The following is a 9,617-nucleotide window of genomic DNA, read 5'->3' as shown; positions in this document are numbered from 1 at the left end:
GCTACTGGAACTAATTCCGTTTAACACGGTTACAATTCCCTTCAGTAGCTCAGTATACCACTACTTACGTTTGTTTGTATGAGAAGAAAGCTCACACTCACAATGAGCAAGTACAAACAGAATGCCTTCAGGGCACAATCACAAGCATGCTTCTTCCGACTCACTGGCTTATCAAGTTTTAATGATGTCCCAAGATGATTTGATTTTGTTGTGTACAGAAGATAAGCTAATCATTCAGATAACAAACTTGCAGCAACGCAAAATGAAATACAAGGTGTAATGATGATTTAACGCAACCAAGGCTCCCTCTTATAGAGTACTGAGGAGGTGAAATTCCACTCTGTACCCAAATCGAGCAGCCTGCAGTGCCTTGCTGCATTCAGAGACAATACTTAGCAGCTTGGCTCCCTCTTCTCAGCTTCCCTTGGCTTCCCTCTGAAAAAATGAACATGAGCCAGCAGTGCACTCTTGCAGCTCGGAAAGCAAACAGTATCCTGGGCTCCATTAGGAGTGGCCAGCAGGGAGAGGGAGGTGACTGTCCCCCTCTACTCTGCCCTCATGAGGCCCCTATCTGGAGTACTGCATCCAGGCCTGGGGCCCCCAGTACAGGAAAGGTGTGGAGCTGTGAAGACAGGCTGAGGGAGCTGGGCTTGTTCAGCCTGGAGAAGAGAAGGCTGCGTGGAGACTTCACTGCAGCCTTCCAGTATTTAAAAGGGGATTATAAACAGGAGGGGAATCAACTTTTTACTTGGGTAGATAGTGATAGGACAGGGGAATGGTTTTAAGCTCAAGGAGAGAATGTTTAGATTAGTTGTCAGGAAGAAGTTCTTCACAGAGAGTGTGGTGAGATGTAGGAACAGGCTGCCCAGAGAGGCTGTGGATGCCCCATCCCTGGAGGTGTTCAAGGCCAGACTGCATGGGGCCCTGGGCAGACTGTTCTGGTACCAGATCTGCAGGTTGGTGGCCCTGCCTGTGGCAGGGGAGTTGGAAGCTGATGATCCTTGGGGTTCCTTCCAACACAAGCCATTCTATGATTGTATGATTGATTCTATGACTCTATGACTCTATGATTCTATGATTCTCTTACTGAGAAGCCAGGTTGCCTGTGAGAGCAGCACACCATTACTGCAGTGTTTGACGGGGCCGTTCTGAGTGTTCACTACCGCAACCTGAGCCAAGCCTCCCCTAGGACTCCTTGATGACAACCACGGAGAGGGGCCCCATCTTGTGGACGTTTCCTGGTGTAAGCATGGCTGTGGCAGGCACCATGCTTACAAAGCGGCGCTGGAAAGCCAGCTCCCGTAGCCATCAGCATCGGGTCTTTCCCATGCTAGGGATTTGTGTCTGGGCCGAGAAACAGCTGCCCAAAATGCAAAATGGACACGCTGACAGCAGACAGAAAAGCAAGGGTACTGACTGACCCAGTGGCTGAGCTACATCCCGCTTATAGCATCTGTGACTTCACACCTTTTCGCCTTGCGGCAATATTGTCTAACACATTCAGCCTGTTGAAGTATGCAGATAAATGGCTCGCTGCATAGTTAGGTCAAGAGCACAGCAATGTGTGAAACTGCCAAACCTTCTTGCTGTCAAAGGGAAAGTAATATCCATGCAGATGGTGGCCTTGATTTATTCACACATTGTTAAGGTAATCATGTAAGAAACTGGCAGATGTAGAAAATAAGAAGAGATGAAGACTCTGAGGATCTCTGAGTAGGCACAAAATACCAAGTTATTGCCAAGGCAACTAAGTTCAAAATACCAAAAAAAAAAAAGGTCATCTGGTCAGCAGAACTGGAGGCAGTGCAGTAAAAGTTAACAGGAATGTTAATTATTGTTCATAGTTGTTTGTTTGTTTTACTTGGTTTACTTGATTTACCTGTTGGTCAGCCCTGTGCCTGATCACTGCAGTTCGTTTCCACAGTGCTCATGCCTGACTTACTTCCACAGTCAGGAGGGGCTGTTTATGCTTTTTCTTGATGTTGATGAAGCAATACCAGAAGTGCTCTTCTTAACATTGGTAATGGAATACCTGGAGATTGCTGAACAGCATCATTCCCTCCTAACTCCTCAACACAGACAACTGCTCGTCTCATGCACGGGAATTTTGCTCAGTACAGCAGTATATCTGAGACAAATGCATTGTAGGTAATAAAAACATTCTTCATGCAAAATCAGAGCGGTTCCATGCTAATACCTGCAACGAACAATCCTCATACCAAAACAAAACCTGAAAGTTCTCAGCTAATGTCAGGATGAAAGGTCATACCCATTAGGACATATGAATGGCAAAACAGTTTCATTACTGTTGATGTCATAATGCAGAATAATGAAACAAATACAAATCAAGATAAACTCAAGCAATGCTTTAATGCTTAATGGCCCTTCACTCCAACTTTGAGTTCACAATCCTCTGTAAGCCTTGCAAAAAATAAATTAGTGTAAACTAAACTGTTCCTATTCTTTGTTTCTATCCGTCTTCCTCTTGACTGTTTTCTTCTCTAAAATTTAATTAATTGAACTCTGATTTTGATGCCTTCATGCTTTTGTCAAATAAATGTCTTGATCCAATCAATCATATCCTTTCTAGCTTCTTCAATGTAAGGTTTATCAACAGGTTTCATGTCTTCTGGCTTCAGTTGTGCAAACCCATGAACCTGTCCAGGATAAACTTTAATTTTATACGGAACTTTACAGTACTGTTTCAACTTCTCATCCAGTAAGGTAATCTGTAAAATAAAACATTTTTCTGTTAAGCTGTGGTTTTTTAAGTTTGCCAAACTTATTTAATCATATTGCTACAACTCCGCCTTTTCTCCACTGTCACACTTGAGGCGGATTCTGTTGTTCAGTACACGAGAAAACCCCTCTTCAGAATGTAAGACTGAAATGGTTTTCAAAAATATGGGTGCACCTAAGTACCCCCAACAGCTACCGCTGAGATGGTTTGGTAAATCTTGTTGCTGTAAATGAATAGGTGCACTTCTATTCAGAGGCATAATATGGCTTATAACCTGATTTGAAACTCCGATCTTGAGAGAATGTATTCCCTGAGAGAACATATTACCCAAGTCTTAATAATTCACAGTACTAAATATTTTGATAGACTCAGTAGTAACATTTAAGAAAGCACCACTGGTTTTTTAGTTTACTGTACAACAAAAAGGCATCGCTCTTGCACAGTCTTTGGATATTAAGTATGTGCAGGGTGCTAGTCATATGATACTGTACCTGTACACATTTATAGACGCATTTTGTGCTTATTTCCATGAGAAATTCAGAAAATAGGGGGATGACCACTTATTTTACCGCTGCAAGCTTAATTCTACTCATTGTACATTTAATCTCTTGTAATTTAATGCTTATGTTTTTCTGTTTTCACAAAACCCTTCATTATTCAGAGCAGAAAATAATGTATTTGAGGATTTTTTTTTTAAATTAAACTCAGCAAAACTGCACTCTGAGAGGGAAAATCTCTGGGCAAAAGGGGATGATTTCAATGTCTGACATATGATGGAAAAAATTTTAAAAAAGAATTATGAAAAATATGACCGGGAAAAAATGCTTTAGCCAGAAAAGAGGGACAGTGAATGAAAAATTTGTTTTCCTGCATGGGTAAGTTTCATACTTGAGGTCAACGTACTGAAACACACAGTTAGTAGTAAATTTTTGTTGCCTTCTTCATTCACAGAGCATGCTGCCTGGTCCCCAGTGAGACCTTGTTATTGCAACAACAAACTATGCTTGAGATGGTATGCTATCATTGCCACTAAAGAGAAAAGACTTAGAACAGAAGAGGGCCTCAGTTTACTACACATATACTTATCCAGCCTTTCAGATGAGTTTATTATAGGGGCTATGTAAGAATATAGCTGGCAGTCGGGAATCAAAACAGAATCTGCAAGTTGTAATCAACTTATTAAAAAATTCACTCTTCTGACAGAGTTTACTTTGCCTTGTTGTACCAAAAGCAGTTATCATTGGTCTACATCATTAGAAAGTTTTGTTACTAAGCTGACACTATTTTTTTCCATTCAAGGAAGGTCCAAATTCAGTTGTTTAACTACCTCTTCTCTCATCTATGACTGTAGTATCCAAGTTCTTGAGGTGTTTGGTTTATACAAGTTGTATATACTTTATACGCAGTTTCACACTCTGCTTGTCTAGCCACTGAGAGACCAATAACAGATCTTTACTGCATTTCTCAACTCAAAAATAAACTTTGAATAACCTAAGCAAGATATGGGGGAAGTTGAAATATAAACAAAACAATCCAGCCTAAAAGATTCTTCACATCTGAAAATGGTTTCTGACAAGCTAGGATTTCTTTTTGGGATAGAAGAACAATGGGAAAATTAAAAACCATTTCCAGTACAACTTACCTGGTCATAAGAAATAGTGTGGTCTTTCTCACCAAATATAAAAAATGTGGGATTTAGTAAGTTGTATCTTTCTTCTGAGTCCCTAATTATTCCTATAATGTACAGGAGAAACAGATTGTTACCGAGGTTATCAATCTTGCAAGAGGAATGAAAAGTTCTGTGACAAAATTTCTACTTAGGTTTAATTGTTAAATATTTTTTTTTACTTGAGAAGAGTTTCTATTCTGATGGATGAAAAGAGCATTTGTAAAACATTTTTTCCATTCTCTGAGCACTAAAAAAATAATAGAAAATGTACGTGCACAAGGAAACACTTTTTTTTTCAACGTACAGTATTCTTAAATATTGATAGCAACATAGCACATTGCTGAAATAACCACAATTAAAATCTTCAACTCACCTTTGAGTACTTACAAAAAACACTACAAAGCAGTAACTAGACTTACAAACTATGTATAGTGATGTGAGCCCGTATAAGTTTTCATGTGTTCTACACTACCATAGAGGGACACCCCAGCGGATAATTGAGGATTTTTCAGCATCAAGTGATGTACTGCCATTCCACCCCAGGAAAACCCAACGATACCAATCTTCTTTGCATCGCACTGTTCCTTTAGATACTTCAAGACAACATCAGCTTCCCTAAGACATATAAACAAAAGAGAACTAAGGGATCTATAGTAGAATCAATATTTGACGGTTTAAGAAGTAAATTAAAAGAGATACATGAAATTTTCTGCACCTGCACCTCCAATCTTTTAAAATAGAGAGTACATAAAAAAGCAGTGGCTTCTGTTCTTGAACGGGAGTTAACATTTCTGGTCCTAGTTTAGGGATGTAGCAATACACAGTTGTGGGTGCTTAAATACTTACCTGAATTGTGACCTGCTCCTTTGTTTTCAAAAGAAGCATTTTTTCACTGAATCACTTTGATTAGGACAGGACAACTAAAGACAAGAAATATCTAAGAGCAGAACAACATCTTGCATTATGGAATGTGGGAATAGATAAGCTTAAATGTGTTATCTCTGCTGAGTCTACCTATTTAGATAAAGAATCATCCTGAGTGTGTCATTCCTGTTGAGTGAGTTAATAATTTCCAACCAAGCCCACATACAAAAATACTATATTAAATAATAATTTCTCCAAATTAATATGTCACTAGCTACAACATTTAAAAAAATGAGTATTGCATGAGGCATAATGAATTACATACAAAAGTTGATTTTAGTATAGATCAAAACAGGTCACTTTTTAAATTAATTTCTTATTGCTAACTTCAAGGGTGTCACTATTTTATCTTTTTCATTACATACAGGATTTTAAGTGAATTTTAAATGCAGAGTGTGTATACTAATAACCATATTTTCAAGTATTAGGTATATTAGTATGGCTATCATAAATTTGGATATTCTGACAAAAAACCATATGGAAGTGCCATGATCAGAAGATCACATTCAAGGGCTGTATGCACAGCATGTTATGAATGGACAGGCTCTTTCAGATCTAGTTTATTTGGGATGGTTCAACATAAGTCATGGGCACATAGGATTCCTGGTGCTCTGGGAGATCTTAAGGGCAGCTACAAGTCAACCTCAGTAGACAGCATAGGTATGTCCTTCAGGTTTTAACTGGTTAAGATAGTGCTTACCTACCCACACACTGTTTGGAGTAGGAATTCTTACAGGTATTAGTCATTTGTCTTTGCCAAAATTTCAGTCACAGCTCTGCAACTATACTGTCAGAAGCTTTGCTGAGAGGTGTTGGTTGGGCTGTGAGCGCTGCAGGGGCCAGATAAACACTTTGTGGCTTACAAGATGATAGCTGAGTAATAGGGCATCACTGTCAATCATCCTCTGAAGTTTCAGGTTGTGGTAACAGATTCTGAAGGAACAGTAATACCTACCTTAATTTAAGGAAGCTTTTTTTTCACTAGCACTGCTAGGATCTACAGATAGTGGCCATTCTATTTCATATATTGAGAAAAAGAGTGTGGTTGATCAGATATGTCTAAGTTTTCAGGCAAATTCTGCAAATTTTGATCTAGTACAGCTCAGGAGATTATCAGCTGCATCTACTATCATTTACAAGGGAGAAAGAAAAACCAGCAAGTGACAGCTGGCACTTGTACTCGTGGAAGAGTTTTCCTCCTTATCCATAGGACCTGGAGGCAGTATCTGCACTGGTGAGTGAGAGTAGTGAGTGTTTCATAGCCTGTGGGACACCAGTTATGGGCCTTTGCAGCCCAAAGTTAGTAGTTAGAAAAGAGTCCATGCAGACAGGGACAATAAGCAGCGTGATATAGATGGAGCAGATGACCATTTCCAAATTCCAAGGTAGTGCTTGGGACCACAGAAGAATCACCCAGAATAAATAATTGTGTGCACGCAGCCAGCTTGCCCTGCTGTGAGGGGCCACTTTAAAAATTTCAGATACATACAAATACCCCTTGTTTGCTAAATGCTTTTTTAAATGCAAGCACAGTTATGCATCCTACCTGTCTACTTTCATAGGGTCACGTTCTTTCATCCAGTCAGCAAAGTCATGCCAGTGATCAGTAGTTTTCCAGGGATCCTTCCCTTTGAAGAAGTCTGGGCAGATGGTTCTGTGTGAGACATGGAAGCAAGTCAACTTTCATGTCCAGGTGGGGAGAATCTGTGGATATTTAAACATCTTCCAATGTCTTTTCTACTCCAGGGTGTACACCTACACAGTTATCATCTGAATCATATTCTACTTATCCTGTTCTGGCAATCATCAAAGCTAAAATTTTATGTCTTGCTATGGGAGAAAAAAAAAACATACAAATAAACTCTCCTTCTTTCCTTAGACACACTTAGTACAAAAGTAAAGGAATAAAGCAACTCTCCTGCTTCCAAATAAATGTTTTCTTATCTCTTTGCTAATAAAAGTTAAAGCAACCCTTACTGCTGTATGAACTCCAAAAGACTTGTTTTGAAAAGCTTACACAATTTAAAAGTTCATACTCATGTTTGTTTTTTTATCTTTTAATTACCCACACTGCCACATGAACACAAACGCTATCACTTCATCACCCCTCTTGTACTTTTTTGCTCAGGTAGCCATTTTTGACTGGTCAGTTTCAGTACCTTTGATGGCTATGGGAACATTTTGTCCCTTTGCTTTTCTATTCTCTCAGAGTGAAGTGGTATGATTGCCCTGTGTGTGTGGAAAACATACACAGTGCTTAGCTTTGGGCCTGGTGATCTGTCAGTGCATTTCTTAAGAGGAAAATAGGAAAGATGGGTGCTTACATGTATCCATGACCTGCAATTAAATCAACTATATATCTAATGTCTGGGAACATCCATCCAAATATATCATGAATAACAATCACGGCTTTGTCTGTGAAATAAGATGGTCTGCAAACATATGCCTTGATATGCTCAATTTGCACTTCATGTCCAAGGCACCCATATCCAGATCTTTCCCCGGTATTATATAGGAAAGGATCAGCCATCTGGAAACCTGGGGAAAAAAAATGAAAGAAAAATAAGAGAGAAAGTCAAATTTGTTAGTACAAGATTAAGATAAACAAGGGCAAGTGCAATCTGCAGAAAGTAGTTCAATAACTTTGATAAATAACACTGATGTCCTTGTCTGAAAGGAGAAAGTAGTAAAACGCAAAAGCCATGTACCAATTCAGAATGGTTCTTAGTCTATTATACGTTATTAAGCTGAAAATGAAGAGAGACAAAAGTTGTAAGATGACAAACAACCTATAAAACCTATAGGTTTTCTATCACTATTGTTTTGCTCCCGTGACAGCACTGGAGTGAAGCTGGACAGTGACAGCTTCAGACGTCACTGTCCCCAGACATGTGGAAGAGCGACCAGTTGCAGCACTCACATGTGTCTTCACCTAGACTCACAAGCTAGTTTCTCTGAGTTGTGTGACAGGTAAGGACCACAGCACTCAGCTGCTACAGAAAGGTATGCCACTCAGTGCTCCTTGCAGCGCTGGCACCTGCCAGCTAACCTGTGTTTTCAGTAGCAGCTATGGATTGTCACAGCAGCTCTGGCATCCCATGTACCGGGCGCAGCTGGCAACAGGCTACAGTACTTATTTCTAAATTAGGTTGAAAAGCATTAGGTTCATATGCCTTTGAAAGGGATTGCAATAAAGCACGCAAATGCCAGAAGTTGTTCTGACTCTGTGTCTGGAGCGTGGGGTGGACTCTGCAAAAAGTAAAATGTTAATCTTGTAATTAAAAGTAGTATTATAATCCATCTATACAAGGAATCCAATTAGATTTGTAGGGACAGAGTCAGTAATAACATTTCCTAACCACATGCTGACTTTAAAACTGCCCTTGGGAATTCGTACACACACCTACGTACACATCATGACTGTCTCAGCTTCATCATTTCTACGTCAGCCTATTATTTCCATTTAAACTGTAACATACACTTCAGAAAACTGTCCAGTTATAGAAAAACAGCAAATTATGTTAAAAATGTATACCCTCTTCAGCCCTCCATTAACCACAGCAGCAGAGAGCTAGGTTTTGCTGAGTAACAGGTGATTTCAGGTAGATAATAGAGACACAGTGGGAGCTGGGGTGCACCCAGACCGAAGGACAGAGTTGAGCTGCAGAGTCTCACAAACTTCTTGTACCTACCCTGTACTTTCTTACTTGTACAATTAACACAGGTTCAATAACAGCATTCAATTTTTTGTACATGTTTAGTCTGCCGTGTACTCAGAATAATTAACTTTCCCAAAGTATGGTCTAGAGACACTGTTCTTCCACTGATCATCCTCTGAGGATCATCTTCCACTGATATCCCTCTGAGGGCCAGCACTGAGTTTGACTAGATATACTTTATTACAGTAATGAGTACTCATTGTTTGAGTGTAGTGTAGTGTTATAAGAACTGGGTGGATGTGGTTTTACTTAAAGAATCGAGATGCTTCAAAAATAGCCATGAGATGGATGATTTTACACGGTGAGGTAATTCGTTGTGCTGATAACTGAGAGCTGATTACATTTGTTAATTGCTCTCCCTTCTTTTTCAACATCTGAATGTCAAGGTTGGTGCTAGAAAATATGAATTAGTCCAGTTTTCAGGGCTAAAACCTTCACCGCTTTGGCACCAAAACTCCATGGCTTTGTAACATGCATGGGAGAGTATATCCTAGCTTTCATCCCCAATTACAAGCCTCAAAATGCTTGAATGATGTTTGCTTATGCAAAAGTACTTCCTACCTGT

The 9,617-nt window shown here is 39.6% G+C and overlaps 1 protein-coding gene across 1 annotated transcript; it reads right to left on the bottom strand.

Annotated features, from left to right (window-relative positions):
* Positions 1,091-7,868, bottom strand: LOC110394874 (carboxymethylenebutenolidase homolog). The gene is made up of 5 exons (XM_021388930.1): positions 7,658-7,868; positions 6,880-6,987; positions 4,882-5,024; positions 4,383-4,474; positions 1,091-2,729 (listed from the first exon to the last, which is right to left on the bottom strand). The coding sequence occupies exons 1-5, from the start codon at positions 7,861-7,863 to the stop codon at positions 2,550-2,552; spliced, it is 729 nt and encodes a 242-aa protein (XP_021244605.1). The 5' UTR covers positions 7,864-7,868; the 3' UTR covers positions 1,091-2,549.

This window comes from Numida meleagris, chromosome 2 (genome assembly GCF_002078875.1).
Source record: "Numida meleagris isolate 19003 breed g44 Domestic line chromosome 2, NumMel1.0, whole genome shotgun sequence".
Taxonomy (NCBI): Eukaryota; Metazoa; Chordata; class Aves; order Galliformes; family Numididae; genus Numida; species Numida meleagris.
Note: the sequence above shows the minus strand (reverse complement) of the source record. Positions and strands in the feature narration are given on the sequence as shown.

What these genes read in the sequence shown, in the direction of transcription:
- LOC110394874 (XM_021388930.1), bottom strand. Translation starts at nt 7,863, where the DNA reads ATGGCTGATCCTTTCCTATATAATACCGGGGAAAGATCTGGATATGGG. An exon ending in GACCCTATGAAAGTAGACAG is followed by an intron (nt 5,025 to 6,879) that starts GTAGGATGCATA and finishes TATATGTCTTAG; the next exon opens with GGAAGCTGATGTTGTCTTGA. An exon ending in ACACTATTTCTTATGACCAG is followed by an intron (nt 2,730 to 4,382) that starts GTAAGTTGTACT and finishes TTTATTTTACAG; the next exon opens with ATTACCTTACTGGATGAGAA.